The 17,559-nt window shown below is 40.3% G+C and overlaps 1 protein-coding gene across 2 annotated transcripts in view; it reads left to right on the forward strand.

The window, feature by feature from the left end:
* Positions 1 to 3,351: 3,351 nt before the first annotated feature.
* Hat1 (histone acetyltransferase 1) overlaps positions 3,352 to 17,559 on the forward strand; it is a 48,260-nt gene continuing 34,052 nt past the window's right edge. The window contains exons 1-2 of one of the 2 annotated variants that reach the window (XM_017591624.3): positions 3,352 to 4,256; positions 5,428 to 5,532. In XM_017591624.3, coding sequence (XP_017447113.1) covers positions 4,199 to 4,256; positions 5,428 to 5,532 — 163 coding nt within the window. In that variant the 5' untranslated portion in view covers positions 3,352 to 4,198. The remainder of the gene's footprint in view (positions 4,257 to 5,427; positions 5,533 to 17,559) is intronic. The other variant, NM_001009657.1, reaches the window with a different exon arrangement.

Below are 17,559 nucleotides of genomic sequence, written 5' to 3' on the forward strand. Positions count from 1 at the left end.
TTGCCTGACAAAGATAAGGACTTGAGTTCATGTCCCCAGAATGTAGGATGCAGTACCTATGATGCACATACCTATAATCTCATGTTCCTTTGGTGAAATGGGGGGGGCAGAGATAGCTAACCTGATGTATACAGTTAGAATGAGAGGGTGGGGGAGAGAAACAAAGGCATACACACACACACACACACACACACACACACACACACACACAGACAGAGAGAGAGAGAGAGAGAATATCTCAAAATAAGGTAGAAAACAAGGACTAATACCCACAATTGTCTTCTGACTGCTACATGTAAGCCATGGCTAATGCACGCCTACACACACACACACACACACACACACACACACACACACACACACACATATTTCACAAGCACAATGCATATACACATAAAAAGGAAATGCCTTTTTCAGATCTTTCACTAGGTTTCATGCTATTGTGTTATCAGTTCCTATGTACACAGCATGTCAATATCTATTTGTTCTTTACAAACAACTCAGTCTGACGCCCGGGAAGGTATTATTATCTCTGCATAGACAAGGTCAACCACGAAACAGTAGTCGGACTGGACTGGTAGGTCACTGAACATTCCACACAGCTCTACTGTTTTGGTCACACACAGCAGGACAGCATAGGACTTTTATAAAAACCCATTCTGCAGTTTTATCAATCACATTCTCAAATCCCCTTTAGGACAAGGTAACGTATAAATACAAAAAGGGAAACACTTCTATGAAAAAGGAAAATGCTTTTAAAATTATTTTGATATATAGACATAGAATATATATATATATATTTGAGACAAGGTCTCTCTTCAAACTCCCAACTGTCCTGGGACTCACTCTGTAGACCAGGCTGGCCTCAAACTCACACTGCCTTGGCATCTGGATCTGGAATTAAAGGCATGCACCACTATGCCCAGCATGTTTGATAATTCTTATTATCACCTCCTAAGAGAAGATATTTTTGTTTCTGAGATAAACTGCATATCTAGGCACATATCCTGAGGCATTTAGAAAGTATGGGTAAACAGTTCTACAGTGAGGGTCTGTTAGAACTGTAGCCTCAGCTCCTTTCATATTAATGCTAGTCACGCTGTATCAAACAGGTTCATCATACGTCTTACAAGAATCTTAATTGCTTATCTATAGATAAGGACATCTGGAAAATGATAAACCTTGCCATTTTGAACAAATATGTTTTAAAAGATTTTTTCCTTTTCAATTTTTAAAATTATATTACATTTCTTTGTGTATTTGTGTGTGTGTGTGTGTGTGTGTGTGTGTGTGTGTGTGTGTGTGTGTCTGACCTCATAAAGAGGTCAGAGGACAGCTTACAGGAGTGGGTCTCTTCTTCCACTATGTGGGGCCTGGGGATCAAACTCAGGTTGTCTGGCCTGGCAGCAGGTGCCTTCACTTGCTGACCACCTCACTGGTCCTGTTTCCCTCCCTTGTTGATCAGTCATTAGTAGCATTGACTTCATCTTCTTATCTGTACATTATGACTATAATCTTATACGTAAGAGTTTAAGAAGGGTCTCAGTGTTCTCACTGCCTATTCTAATCTTAAAGGGCATTTCTGCATAGCTAACAAATAAATACCAGGCTCGAGTATCTGGAGAATTAGACTCTTCCGGGACTGTAGTAAACTGAGGATGAACTTGGGCAATTTGCTTTGGGCTGACTCCTTTTCCTTTTCCTTGCTTTCCAGCCCTCTCTCTTTTCTTAAAGACAGGTCTTACATAACCCAGCAGGCCTCAAGCTTCAGTGGCCAAGAATTCCTGCTTCCACTTTCCAAGTGCAGGGGCTATGGGTGTGTGCTACTTTGATAAGGTTTGGTCCTAATCCTCTTCCTCCTTTTCCTTTTCCTCCTCTTCTTTCCACAGACTCCCCTCAATCTCAGCTCAGACTGACCTCAAACTGATAAGCGATGTTCCTGCTTCAGACTCCTGGGTACAATGAGTTTAGGCATAATCCACCACTATAGCTATATTTTCTTATCTCTAAACTAGAGAGCATATTAATTCCAGACAATCTCACCAAGTGTGATGGTTAGTTTTAACTGTCACCATGGCACAAAACAAAATACACACATATAAATGTATATATACACACATGCAAATATTACATACATATATATGTATATATGATAGAACACACACATATATAACACAGGCACAAACATATATTAGTGTGAGCATGTCTGCTAGGGATTGTCTTGATTACCTTAATTGATGGGAGAAGACCCACTCTAAATGTGGGCAGCACCTTCTTGTAATGGCTCAGATAAAAGGAAGAAAGAAGGCTTTGCTATTTTGCCTCCTTAACCTTCACTGTCAATGGAGAGTTTATCTCTCTTGTTACTGTGTAAGGGTCCATGATTCACCGAAGATTGACACCCCGGACTCAAATAGTATGTGAATGCAAAGAGTGTTTTATTTTGCAGAAGTCCAGCATGCTGAGGTCTCCCTTTACCAAGATGGAGAGACAGACATCCAAGTGAACTTGCAGGCCTGATTTAAAGCCATTAGGGAATTCCTGGGTAGGTGACCTCTATGTCAATCTGTTGGGTCCATTTCTACGGACATTCCATTACTGGGGTGTGGGGACTGGAAACTTGTTGCTGTGGAAGTCTGGAAACTGCTGCTGACCCATTGCCCTTGCCTCAGGCCAGGTGGCAGGGGGCCGGTTTCTGAGGTCTGGACTAGCCTGGAATTGTCCAGGTCTTGGAAACATAGATTTAGGCCTAGTCTCTTTAACTGCCAATTTGAAGCTGGTCATGAAGTCAGCCTAGCCTTCTTAGGTGCTGCTACTGATTCCTCAGCAGCTCTCCAGAAATTCCTCAGGTCATCAGGGGCAGATTGGGCTGAGGCTCCTACCTCTGAGGACTGAACCACCAGGTTTTTGGCATTTGCTGTGAGACAACCACTGTCTGACCTCTCCAAGTGTACCACATAAGCCAAGGCTGTAAACATCTTTTAACATAAGTTCATTCTATCTGTTCCTTTTTTTCTAGAGAAACCTGATACACCAAAGATCAACTTTAGATATAGCATGCATCATTTTAAAGCGTATTACCAAATGTGTTGACACCAGGGAATTGGGTGTTTAGATACTATTGTGAGGATAAATAGCAAATTATCCTCTGGGTGAAAAAAAAAAAAAAATCCCAACAGCAACTAAATAACAAGGCCCACGATTAAAAACGGGTACATCCTGTGATGTAGTTCAAGCCACTAGGACCTCAGACAAGTCCAACTAAACCAAGCCACTTCAAGTAGTGTTAGTAACCATTTTTGGTGAGCTAAATGGTTCTATAGAAAACTTAAGAGCAAAAGCAAGTATTTTTTGAAATTTTACTTTTATTAGTTGTGCATGCAAGCGTGTGTTCAGAGCACAATTTTCGGGAGTCTTCCATCTTGGGTCCCTGAGTGCTTTAATATGGCACTATTTATCATTTTGAAAGCACAAAGAGTATATAATGGGTTAGTGGCAGAGCGTTTTATCAGTTGGATACCCAGCTCCAAAACACACATAGCATTCAGAGAAACCCTTTAAAATGGATTATGGTAAAGTAGAAACAAAAAGCTTAAAACTTCGAAATGAAACCTCCACATAAAAACTTGCGTTCGGGCCAAAGGGTGGGAGGAAAAATCGCCTTAAGCTGTCTCAGAATTCACATTAATTTCCAAGCAAGTCCCTAGCGGCCAGGGAGCAGCAGCGGCTCGGGCGCTGAAGCTAGTGAGGGTCTCCACACCAGCCGTGGCTAGGCAACCGCCCCGCGCCTTCTCACGGTGCTTGCCCCGCCTCCTCAGGCACTTCCGACGCCGTGCGCCTGGAACTTCTTCCTCTCATTGGTTCATGCCTCGCCGAGGATGGGCGGGGGAAATGCGTAAGTCATTGTGGTCACTTCCGGCCCGGGAGCGCGCGGGTTGATTTGTCCTTCCTCAGCCGCGGGCGCTCAGAGCTCGGAAATGGCGGGTAAGTTCCCGGGAAAAGTTTAGCAAGGGGAGGAGGCGGGTGGTTCTGGGGAAGAACGTTGAGGCGGCGGTGACAGTGGCCGCCTGGAACTTTCGAGCTCTAGCCGAGGTTCCAGAAGGCCGCTCCTTTCCGCGAAGCACTGAGGGTCGGAGGCTGGCTCCCGGTGGGCCGCGCTCAGCGCCTTCGCCCCCAGTCCACACGCTCGGCGCCTCCCATGGGCCCCCGGGCCTTGAGCTCGAGGCAGAGCGTGCAATTTCGACTTGTGGAGCGAGGTCTGTCTCTGGGCCTTTCCCCACCTCGTTCCCCTTTGCTCACTGTCGCCCTAATGTAGCCTATAAGGTCCAGTTCCCGCCAGCTGATTCTCTCCAGGGCCCTGCCCACCTTCCTCACAGCCAACTTCTGAGCGAGCGCAGTGCTGCCCTGCCCTGGTTCAGGGCACATCTCTGGTTCTCATACCCTTCAGGATTTCTGAGATCATTTTTAGAAGTCCTTTAAAAAACGTTTCTACACTGCCAAACTTCTCATTTAGAATGGAACTTCTGTACTGCATGTAGTAGAATTCTCTTGCTCTGCAATTATTCATTTCTAGCTTTTAATATTTAAAAGCATTTAAATTGCTACTACTCTGGGCCTGTATTGAGGCTGTTTAATGTACTTTCTTTTTTTTACCTGTCCTATGAAGTGTCTTATGAATGACAGTTTTCTGTCATTTCCCCTCAGTTCCTTTACATTAATATTGCTACATCTTAAACACTCTACTTTTATAGATAGACTGGATTAACAAATTATGTAGTTTGAATTTGCTCGTCGTTGTACTAGGTTGGAGCTGTCAAGTAGGATATTGAAGCACGCAGGTACCATAAAAGAGTTACTGTATGATGAGAATTACATCAAACTTCATATCTGAGCCCTACCACTTCCAAGTTTGGTGCCCTTCAATTAACCATCTTCTTCAGCCTGAGTTGTTGAATGAGAACTGGGGTTGATACAGTGTATTCAAGTCATTTTTTTTTAAAGATTTATTTACTTATTATATATAAGTACACTGTAGCTGTCTTCAGACACACCAGAAGAGGGCATCAGATCTCATTACAGATGGCTGGGAGCCACCATGTGTAATGGGAATTGAACTCAGGACCTCTGGAAGAGCAATCAGTGCTCTTAACCACTGAGCCATCTCTCTAGCCCTACAAGTCATTTCTATAACAGGGAGATTAGTCCTATCTCAGCCTCCTGAATGGTGGAATTACAGGCCTGTCTTAAAAGTGGTTTTGTTTTCTGTGTTTTGAGGCATTTGTGTGTAGTTCGTTTATTGAAAGATTCATGGAGAGTGATCTGTACTGTTTTGGCGTATTTCCATCTTATCCTTATCTCACTTCTAATAAAAATCCTGCTTGTAGGTATTTAAATTACTTTGAACCAACCTTTCAAAACCTCTTGTAGGGTTTGGTGCAATGGAGAAATTTCTAGTGGAATATAAGAGTGCGGTGGAGAAGAAACTGGCTGAGTACAAGTGTAACACCAACACAGCAATCGAGCTGAAACTGGGTGCGTACATCATTTCAGAGGGATTTTTATGTGCAGCCCTGTAAACATAGCTTTTAAAATACAAAGCACAGGTTGGTGTTAGGACAGTTATGTAACAGGTACTTTCTGGATTGGTTGAACGTGGAGATTTTAGGCAGTTTTAAGTATATGCTGTGGAAGGGGTAGGTGAAAGATGGCAGTTAACACATGGGAAAGATACTGTGGCAGAAAGTCAAGTATGTGTGATCTCAGCTTAATACTTTTTGTTTCCAAATATCATAGACAATAACAGGTGTTGGTTAGGTTGTGGAAAGAAATTCGTGTATTGCTGGTATGTATCTAAAATTATATAACTTTAGTTTGGGAAATTTTTTTAATGTACTTTTTCATAATGTTCATAAGTGCTCTGTCTTCAGCCACGCCAGAAGAGGGCATCAGATTCCATTACAGATGGTTGTGAGCCACCATGTGGTTGCTGGGAATTGAACTCAAGACCTCTGGAAGAGCAGCCAGAACTCTTAACCTCTCAACCATCTCTCCAGCCCCAGTTATGGTAGATCATTAAAACAAACAAATAAACAAGCATACATTAGCTGCATGAGCCAGTAGTGTTTTTAGGTGTCTGTTAAGAGAAGTGAAGGTGTTGGTCATGTAGAAATTCATGAATGCTCAAAAGCATCATTGCCCAGGCTAAATGTAAGAACAAAGTAGGTATGGATTTTTTAACTTTTATTTATTTATTTTTGTTGTTCTAAACAGGGTTTCTCGGTGTAGTTCTGGCTCCTGACTGTCCTGGAACTTGCTCTGTAGACCAGTCTGGCCTTGAACTCACAGAGATATGCCTACCTCTGCCTCCTGATTAAAGGCTTGTGCCACTACTGCTTGAATTTGAATTTTGTTTTTATGCACAATAGAAATGTTTCAAAATTAGTTTGTGGCAAAGCTAAGTTTACTAAAACTGTGCTTAAGTAGAAAAAGATAAATATGTTTGTAACTTGTTTTCCATACCTTAGTTTTCTCCTCTTTAAAATGTAGTTGAGAGTACTCAACCTTAGTTATGAAGTTCAGTGCAAATACTTGACATGTAGAAAATGCTTAGCAATTGCTAGCTGCTGTTATTGAAAGTAACTTTGCCTTAGTTTTAACTGTCACTTTGATACAGCCTAGAGTCTGCTAAGAAAGGACTCTAAATTCAAGGATTTGCCCAGATCAGATTGGCCTGTGAGCATGTCTGTGGGGGATTGTCTTGAATGTTGTAAGAGGACCCAGCCCATTGTGTACTGTGGGCAGATGATCCTAGGCCATATAAGGAAGCTAGCTAAGGATGAGCTTGTGGTAGCTGTTAAGTAACATCTTACACAGATTCTGTTGTACTTTCTTTTAGAGTCTCTGGTTAGAGAGAAAATGCAGACCTGTCTTTGAGTTACTGCCCTGACTTCTCTTAGTGATGGATCTGAAATCATAAGCCATTTAAATCCTTTCCCCTACAAAGTTGCTTTTAGTCAGTGTTTTATCACAGCACCAGAAATGAAACTAGAACCAATATAACAAATACAATAAAAGTGACAGAGAAGGTAATAGTTTACTGAACCCTCATTACACAGAGACTCCTAAATTGTATTTTTTGTGCATTATTTTTCTAAAATTAGCATTCTGTTGTATAGTGTGCTTTCTCTGAAGCTTGCAAATGTCCATGTATGATGCATACATATATGTTTGTGGGTGTGCAAATTGTGCACACATGCAGAAGCCAGTGAAGAACATCCACTTTCTTCCTATATCACTCTCCACTGTATTTCCTTGACACAGGGTCTCTAACTGAACTACAAGCTGGCAATTTCTGCTAGGATGGTAGGGCAATAAACTCTGGGGATCCATATATTTCTACTTATAGTGGTCTATACTTGTACCTAACACTTGGGACATGGAGGCAGGAGGATCAGGAGTTGAAAGCCAGCCTGAGCTGCGTAGAGAGGTCAAGGCAGATGAAGGGAATGGAATGTACTATTCTTTAGTACACTGACCCTGCCTCCCACAAAAGTACCCATACTGTCACCATTTTTTGTTGTTGTTATAACCTGGTTTTTCTGCTTAACATAATTTGACATTCGTTACTTTCTTTTTTCTTTTTTCTCTTGTAGCTGAGTAGTGCTGCAACTATAAGTGTCCACTAACATAACTGGCTTTTTTAAAAATCATGTTAATATTATCTATGCATTATCTGTTCCCCTACATGTGTGAAAAGCATATTGTATAAATCTACTATCACTACATTTTTTTTTCGAGATAGGATTATGCTATGAAACTGGCTTAGGCTCAAGTGATCCCTCTGCCTCAGCTTCCTAGATAGTTAAGACTATAGTTGTGTGTTAGTGTACAAAAGAATTTGGTCATACCATTTTTATGTGTATTGGTAGGTCTCCAGAACTTTTTTATCTTGTAGAACTCAAACTCTGTGTAGTAGTTTGAATAGGTATGGCCTATGGACTCACCTGTTTGAATGGTTGACCCATAGGGAGTGGCACTGTTAGGAGGTGTGGTCTTGTTAGAGTAGGTGTGGCCTTGGAGAAGTGTGTCACTGTCTCCTGTGCTTAAGCTATGCCCAGTGTGGCTGATCAAGATGTAGAGCTCTCGGGGTTGGGGATTTAGCTCAGTGGTAGAGCGCTTGCCTAGGAAGCGCAAGGCCCTGGGTTCAGTCCCCAGCTCCGGAAAAAAAAGAACAAAAAAAAAAAAAAAAAGATGTAGAGCTCTCAGTTCCATCTCTGGCACCATGTCTGCCTGAACACTGCCATGTTTCCTGCCATGATGATAATGGATAGTTAGAAGCCTATGGGGGCCAGGCTGTAATTGATCCCCGTAGGTCCATCCTGAGTGGCACTATGAGGAGGTGTGGTTTTGCTAGAGGAAGTGTGTCACTGTGGGGATGAACTTTGACTATGTGCAGTGTGGAATACAATCTATCTCCTTCTGTGTTTCCTGCCATGATTCTAATGAACTAAACTGTAACTATAAGCCAGCCCTAATTAAAGGTTTTCCTTTATAAGAGTTGCTGTGGTCATAGTGTCTTCTTCATAGCAATAAAACCCAAACTAAGATACTGTGCCTATTAGATACCCATTTTCCCCAGACTCTAGCCACTACTATTTTATTTTCTGTTTCTAGAATTTGTCTGGGATATACCATAGAAGTGAAATCATATAGTACTTGCTTTATGTGACTATTTTTTTTTTTTTTTTTTTTGGTTCTTTTTTTCGGAGCTGGGGACCGAACCCAGGGCCTTGCGCTTCCTAGGTAAGCGCTCTACCACTGAGCTAAATCCCCAGCCCCGACTATTTTTTTAATTTAACATGCTACCAAGTTTTGTTCACACTGTAGAGTATGACATAATTTCTTTTAAACATGAATTTATAGCATTCATCTTTATGTGTGTCCATCCATTCTTTGTGTGTCTAGTCATCTGTTGATAGACTTTGGGCTGCTTCCACCTTTTAGCTATTGTGAATGAATACAGCTATGTGGTTATCTCTGCAAAAATCTAGCTTTGGATTTTGGTTATTAACAGAGAGGTTGGATTGTTGGTTCATTGTGGTTTAGGGAATGTGTGAAGGGTTAGTGGTTATTGAACTTTAGGCTTTATGCATCCTCACCAATGTTCTATTGCTGAGCTACCCCAAACTTCTGATCCTTTTGTCTCCATCTTCATTGTGGTGGAATTATAGGTGATCGATTGCCATCCCACCTCAGTTATATGGTGCTGCAGGTCAAACATGCAACTTCTTGCATGCTAGGCAAACGTCCTACCAACTGAGTTACATGTCCAGGCATATTTATTTGTAATTTTTAAAGGAACTGTCAAACTGTTTTCTATAGCTACTACACCCATTTTACATTCCTACAAATAAGGCACAAAATTTCAATTTCTCTATATCCTTGTCAGCATTTTTTCAAATGCTTTTTGCTATTTTTATATTTGTAGTAGTAGGATTGAGGGGATGTTTATGTGTGTGTGGCATATGCATATGTACTGATACACATATCACTTTCTACTTTTTCTTTGAGACTGGGTCTCTCCCTATGGAGCTCTATTTTTCTGCTAGACTGGCTGCCAGTCTAGTGATCTTCCTGTGAAGAGATCTGTTCTCCACAGCTCTGAGGTTATGAGTGCACCACACCTGGTTTGTGTTAAGGGGTCTGGAATCTGAGTGCTAGTCTTCATAGTCTTGGAATTAACATTTTTCCAACAGGCCCTCGATTCTTTTAGTGAATAATATTTTGAGGCCAAGATTTGGGTTCTAGATAAGCTCATTCTATTAGTGTTGCTCTGACATTAGCAACAGTATGTGGTCATAGCCAGCAGAACTTTGTTGCATTCCCTTCAATCCTTAGCCTCTGAAAGCTGATTGCCATTGTAGACTGCTATACTCAAATTAGCTTTTCCTATTTTAGAACTTTAAAAATTTCATCCTTGGGTGGGAATTGAACCTAGGGTCTTCATAAGCTAACCATATGCTTTATCACTAAAATATTGTCCAATCCTATTCCTAGAACTTTATTTGGACAGAAGCGAGGTCAGATATGGTGGTACACTTTGAAGGCAGAGGGCTACATAGTGGGACTCTGACTCAAAAATAAATAAATAGAGGTTGTTATAACTTTCTGTCATTCACTATGATTATAGATTTGTTTGTTTCTTCATTTTCTTTTTTTTTTTAATTTCTGTGTTTTATGGTAAGACTGGTTTACCTACATATATGTGCATTGTATTTGCCTGGTGCCCTTGGAGGTCAGGAGAGAGAGTCAGATTGCCTGAAATAGATGGTTGTGAGCTACCATGTGGGTGCTGGGAACTGAACCTAGGTCCTCTACATGAGCAGCAAATACTCTTAGCTCCTGAGCCATCTCTCCAGCCCCAAGTTAATTTCTTAAAAATTGCATTTATTACTGAGCTAAATGTAGTCTAGTCGTTAGATTAAGACTTGAATCTTTTTTAAAAATCGACTTTTAAAATTTATTTTGTTTTTAAATGGGTTTTGTTCGTCCTAGACTGGCCTCAGACTTGATATGTAATAGCTCAGGATGTCCTTGATCTTTTTCTATCTCTTGAGTGTTGGCATTATAGGCATGTGATGTCATGTCCAGTTTTTGTGGTACTAGGAATCAAACCTAGGGCCTCGTGCATCTTAGGCAAGCAGTCTGCCAACTGAGCTACATCCCCATCCATGAATTTATAACTCTTTGTTCTAAAGTATTTCACCTCTCTTTCTGGTAATAAAAACATCTCATCATCTCTGTCCTCTCATTAACTTCTTATCTTGCTTTATATTTGATATCTGTTTCATTAAATATTAATCTTATTATAAGATAATTTTAAAAGACTTTATTTTTATTTCTGTGTATCTGTGTGTCTGTATCTGTGCACATGGAGGCTAGAAGAGGTTGTGGGATTCCCTGGAGCTGGATTTACAAGCAATTGTAAGCACCCTGATGTGGGTGCTGGGAGGCAGACTGCTCAAGAGCAGCAAGTACTTTTAACTACTGGGCCATCTGGGTGGGCAACATGTTCAGTTTTTGATGCCAAGAATACCAGACAAGGAAAAGTTACTGGGGAGAAAGGGGTATTTATAGATTTGATATCTTTGAGAATATAAGAGGAGAAAGTACTCCATTTGTCAGTTGACTAGCCTTAGGAAGTGTCTTAGTTACTACTCTTATGCCGTGAAGAAATTCTGTGACCAAGGCAATTTATACAAGAAAACATTTAATTGGGGAGTTGCTTACACTTTCATAGGGTAAGTCCACAATAATCATGTTGGGGACCATGGCAGCAGGTGGGCGAGCATGGCACTGGAGCAGAAGCTGAGAGCTTACATTTAGTCTACAAGAGTCAAAAAGACTGGGTCTGGCATGAGCTTTTGAAACCCCAGAGCCCACCCCAGTGACATAACCTACTCCAACAAGGTCATATCACATCCTTCCTAAACAGTCTTTGAACTGGGAATCAAACATTCAAATAAGTGAGCCTATGGGGACCATTCTCATTCAAACCACCACATTCTACTCCCTGACCCCCATAGGCTTGTAGCCATATCATAATGCAAAATGCATTCAGTCTATCATAGTCCTTTACCGGCAACACTTTAAAAAGTGCCAAAGTTCAAAGTATCTGCTGAGATTCAAGGCAATGTCTTAATTATAGCCCCTTTTAAAAAAAATCAAATTACATATCCCAACACACTGTGTGGTTCTATATGCATTACAAAAGGGGGTGGGTACAGTGAGGAGATACTAGACCAAAGCAAAACTGAAACCCAGCAGAGCACACTCCAAACCCCAATAACACATCTGATGTCAAAGGTCACTCTTTCCAGCTTTGTTGACGCAATAAATTTCTGTACTGGCTCCACACCCTGCTTGCAAGTCTCCTCGGTAGATATTCCATGTCTCTGGCATCTCCAATATCAAGAGTTTCCAACACAATCCAAGTTAAACTTTTGTAACTTTACACACTGACCTCTCTGAACCTCCATGAAGGGACTCCCCTCCTATATGCCTGGCTCAAGCAGCTTTATTTGACTTCGGAGAAAACCCCTTTCCACCACAGAAGCCAGAATACCGCACTAAAGTAATCTAGTCTGTTCCCTGCTCAGACTGGATCCTGGCTCCTCCTCTTGAATTACATTTGCATAAACTTTGACTTGTTGATGCTTTCCCTGTTGAATAACAAATTGGAAGTTTAGCTAAGTGAGGTCTCGCCCCAGGACACCACTCCCTTTTTTTTTTTTTTTAATAATACTTAGTATTTTATTATCAGTAACAAACAGATGCTTTAAGTCTATCTACAGCTGTTAATGGGCAAGAAGACACCCTTGACCCTAACAAGGAAAACTCAAACTAAGCTTTTATATACAAGCAAATTTAGAGCTCTTTTAAAGTATCCAAAGCTATTCATTAGTTTAATTGAGTAATTAAACTAATCTTAAGTTAACATATCTGAACAATGAACTAAAATATTCAAAAGTTTTTCTAGTACAAAAAATTAAATGCTTTAGTTATAAAAGAGCTCTATCAATATACACAAACTATATACTTCAGACAGTCACAAAAGTGTGAGCAGAAGACACCACTCCCTTTAATCGTTTTCTCCTAAACTCTCTTTGAGCACAGAATTTGGTTCCAACATTGAATTTCCTGGTACTCTTTTTCTCCTCAAACTGTACTTTTTGTTTTTTGTTTTGGCCCTGTTTTTTCTTTATCATTGTAGATCTACATGATCACTAATCCATGTAACATAGCAAATACTAGGGTCTCTTAATCTCTGCCAACATCATTAATCCAAAACTCTTTATTTTAGCTTCCAGCATATTCTAAGGACAGGGACAAAATGTAGCTACATTTCTTTGTCAATATTATAAGAATGGTCTCTAGCTAAGTTGCTAAGGTTGGTCCTAAGACCTTGTAAGCTAAGTCTTCATAGTCTACATTGCTCTCAGTACTACTGTTTTCCACACTTCTACCAGGATGGTCCATTTTGCCCTGCTTACCACATTGAACAGCTTTCCCGGTTCAGAGTCTGAATCTACGTTCTTCCAACAAGCAGCATGGTTAGGACTGTCACAGCAATATCCCAGTCTCGGTTACCAATTTCTGTCTTTGTTTCTTTTCTATTGCTGTGAAGAGATACCACGACCACTGTTAGATTATTAGAGACAGTAGAAAGATGCTAAGTCTGGGACTATTTTACTCATAATGAAGCGATGCTTTGTTACCCTAGTGTGTGGATGGCCAAGATGTCTAAAGAGGAAGACACTCCTTATAGGAGTGGAAATGACTTCTCTAACCTGTAAGGGAAGCTGGGAAATATAGTCTTCCAGCAAGAAATTATCATTCCTAATTCTTGAGAGGACATTAAGTTTTTTTTCTGCTGAGGAGTGTTTTGTCAGGAAGGGATAGTTCTAGATCTATTAAAGAAGAGATACTCTGGTCATGTACCAGGGGTCTTACAAGGTGAGTGCCTTCCAGTGTTCATGAAGAGACTTGGAAAGTAATTATTAGAGGGCTGTAAGCAGATGATTTAGTTACAGAGCTGAACTGAGAGGTTTCCTTAGAAAGTTGAGGGGTACGAAGGAACAGAGGTGGGATAAAGTGGGCAGAGTTGATCTAGGGTGACAGTGACTTGTCCCATTGGCTAGGACTGTTGCACCAAAATGAGGTAGCTGAAGTAGCAGGGAGCTATAGAGCATCAAAGGAAGGGAACAGGAGAAAGCAGAGGAATAATATAAAAAATTGTAGCTAGCCTGGGGTAAAAGGGATGAACGTCCCTTTTAACAAAGTCTCTCCACAACATTTAAAAGATCTTTTTGCAGATGTATCAGGAGCAAATGGAGCTGTTGTGTACAAGCTATTGAGAGAGCATGTGTAGAACATTTTGTTTGGGTATAGAGTGAAGTTCAGTAAGTAAAATATTTAAAAAACAGGGTAAAGCATAAGCATGGAATAAGGAGGAAGGAATGATCACAGGAATGAGCCAGATTGGGAGGGAACCAAAAGCCCATGCATAGGATATGCTGGCTAGTTCTATGTCAGCGTGATGCACTAACTAGAGTCAGAATAGTCTCCAGAATGTTTGGCTGTAAGACATTTTCTTCCTCAGTGATTGATGGGGGAGCCCAACGTGGGTGGTTTCATTCCTGGGCTGGTAGTCATGGGTGCTATAAGAAAGCAGGCAGAACAAGTTGGGGGGAGCAAGCCATTAAGCAGCACTCCTCCATGGCTTTTGCATCAGCTCTTGCTTCTAGGATCCTGCCCTATTTGAGTTCTGCCTTGACTTCCTTCAATGGTGGACAGTGCTGTAGAAGTATAAGCTGGATAAACCCTTTTCTCCCCATTAGAATTTGTTAGCTTGGAAGTGATATATCCACAGAAGAAAGCACAAATCCCATTCCAGTAGTCAGATATAGTCCTTTTCAATTTTGGAGTACTGCAGCAATCAAGGAATTGAGCTGATCCTTAAAGATGTTAAGCTAATGAATGGTTTTTGTTCTAAGTCCCAAAACAGTGTCCAGAGAAAAGGCAAGAAAAGGGATGTGTTGGATGGCCCATGACTCATTGGTCCCCTTAGAGGTCCCCTGAACCGCTTAGGGGGTTGGGACATCTCTCTCAGTAACTGCCTCAAGGCTGACAGGGTGGTGAGGGAGGGGAGCAACAACTAGCAGCAGAAGAGGATCCATCCAAGGGGCCATGATAAAAGTTAACAGTTGGTAAATATCCAGAACAGAAGTCAGGAGGAATGAGTATAATTTTGTGGGGAATATTAGGAGGCACAAAGTTACATAAGGAAAACTTTTACATCAAGATTAAAATGAGTTAAATGCAATAGTAGAACTGACTGAACCACAAACTAGAGTTCGGTGGAAGGATAAGATAACTGGAATTAGCTCGTTGTTTACATCAGACTCCTGCATAAGGAGCAGGCACCTGGAAGCTTGTAAAAGAAATCAGTTAAAGTCAATATCCAAGGAGTGACTCTAAACAGAAAATGTCCAGGTGATATTGCTTGCTTTTACATAAACAACTGCTCTTTGTATGTTTCAAATATTAACAATACCAGCTATTAATGAACAAAAATATTATCTTGAGTAAAACAAAATTTTTGGTTAGAAACAATTTGATATGGTAATTTTTTAAATTAAGATTATTAACTTAAATGACCATATCTACTGTTTGAAAACATGACAATACTTATTTTTGTTAACATCAAATTGTTGTGTCTATATTCCAAGAGACAGTGTAACTGTTTTATTTTCAAAAAATTTTTTAATTTTAAATTTAAAAAGTGTATTTCCAGGGGCAATGTCTGCTTTGTTGAAAATAAATGATTAACTTTATAGAGTATTCTAAAATTAACCCTTTTAACAGAACCTTTAAAAAAAGAACTCTACATTTTCATTCTATACCTTCAACCAACAGATGAAAGAGGAAAGCTGTCATATCAAATCTGTAGTAAATCATAAACTGAATTAATGAAGGCTAAGACAACTCTTGCTCCTTCTGCCGATTGTTAGATCTCTAGGTCACCCATGTACTGACAGCAGTAAGGGTATTTCTTAATGTTCTGTTTTAAAATAGATTGGTTGTTTAGAGACATAATTTATAAAGTGAGATAACCAAATTCAATTAAGCTTTAACAAATGCTGGCTCTTGGAATTTCTTAGAAAATGTCTGCAAGCATCACTGCTAAAACGTGGATACTTCTTGTAGGCTTTAAGGTGATAGATAGTTCAGGCCCTCACTCGCCCTGGCGCTCTCTATCTGCATAGAGGCTAGATTATAGTCTTAGAACATCACAAGTGAGCCCAGGTTGGAGAGTCTCCTTCTTTCTTACCATCCTACAGAATGTAAAGGCCTGGGATGTCACTTAACGGAATTGTTGGTGAGTCTACAAATACAAAACCAACTGATAAAGATACTGCTTGGATATTCTAAATAACTTTTCAAAGCTATGAGTTTGACAGGATATCTAGCATCCTCCACTACTGAGGGAACATGGGTGGTTAGGGCATGGATCTTGGAATTAGCTTTTGCTAAGAGGAAGGATTCAATGCCAAGGTAGAGGGCATGACCAACTAAACTAGCATGCAGGTCCCATCCCAGTCAGGTGGTAGGCTTACATGTACAAGGTTTTTCTGGTCACAGCATCTTCCTATGTCAGTTCCAGAGACATTGAGGTCAGAGTGATTTGCCTCTTTGTTTGAGACATTTAGGATGTGGGTGTCCACTCTAAGATCCTCCATTAGGCAGTAATCCATTCCCTATCATTTTTACATAAAGAGGAGGGTTTTGGTTTTGATTTTTTTGTTTGTTTGTTTGTTTGGCCTATATAACTGTAGTTGGTCAGGCCTACATAGCTGGAGACAGAAGCAGCGGATTTCTTGTAGGTCTTATTTCCTATTTGTCCTTGTCCTGTAAGGAGTCTAGCCCACAACTTAACTCTGGTGGGATAGTGCTTTATCCAGGGGAACCACTTGAGCTTTGGGGTGTCTTGCTATGCAAGTATATTGTAAATGTAACCCATTTTACTCAGTCATTTAATCTTTTATAGTATACCTGATGCTGAATATTATTTTATTAAATAAACTTTTAAATTAAAACTTGTTTTGACTTACCTGTTTCAGGCTTAACTTTGACAACATATACAGAATACTGTGTGATGATAGATAACAGAAGACTTTTAAGATGGGACAAAAGTTGGTCTCTCTTTCCAAGCTTGTCTTTGTAAATAAATTACATTTGTATGTACCATGTAAAGATCCTTTGGTATCAAAATAAACTTTAAACTATAAGTACAGTCCACAGAGAGACTGAGAACCTCATTTTCCTAATCCTTTTATAAGTACTTTTATGAAATGCCAGTTTTTTTATGACTGATTTTTAAAACAAACCATCTTGGATGCCTGGTGATAATAAAAGGGAGGGAGCTGCAAGGCTTCGCAGAGAGCTTAGTGGGTCTGGTTGGTGCTGCCTGGTTGATTTATACCACAAGGCCATTTTAACGAAGATGGTGGTGAAGTCATGTTTTTTTTTAACCTTCGAGAAGGTAGTAGCTGAGTCATGTGGATGCCAAGGTGGCAGCAAGGCACGTAGTTGTTATTTACTCCAATGTGGTTATCGGCCACATGGTGTACAAAGGTGAGGGTGTCCGTGCCGTACCCTTTTCCCAAGGAATCCAAGTTGCATACATGATATGTTACAGCAAATGAAGATTATAAAATCCCACTCAGTGAACTTATACATTTTAAAATACTAAAAATGTTTTTACAAAAGCTTTAAAGAAAATGAATAAAACCATCAAAAGGTGCTGGAGAATAAAGAGAGTTAAACACCTTGCCAATTGTAACCTCTATAGGAAATAGTTTACTTTTTAGTTGTTCTCAAGCACAATGTATTTTCTTGGTCTGTTTTGTTTTCTCCTTTTCCTTATCACAGAGTGAGGTACCTTTCTGACTCCAGAAAACTTTTAAACATGCTTGGGTCTGGGACAGATGGGCCCAA

Source organism: Rattus norvegicus, chromosome 3 (genome assembly GCF_036323735.1).
Source record: "Rattus norvegicus strain BN/NHsdMcwi chromosome 3, GRCr8, whole genome shotgun sequence".
NCBI lineage: Eukaryota > Metazoa > Chordata > Mammalia > Rodentia > Muridae > Rattus > Rattus norvegicus.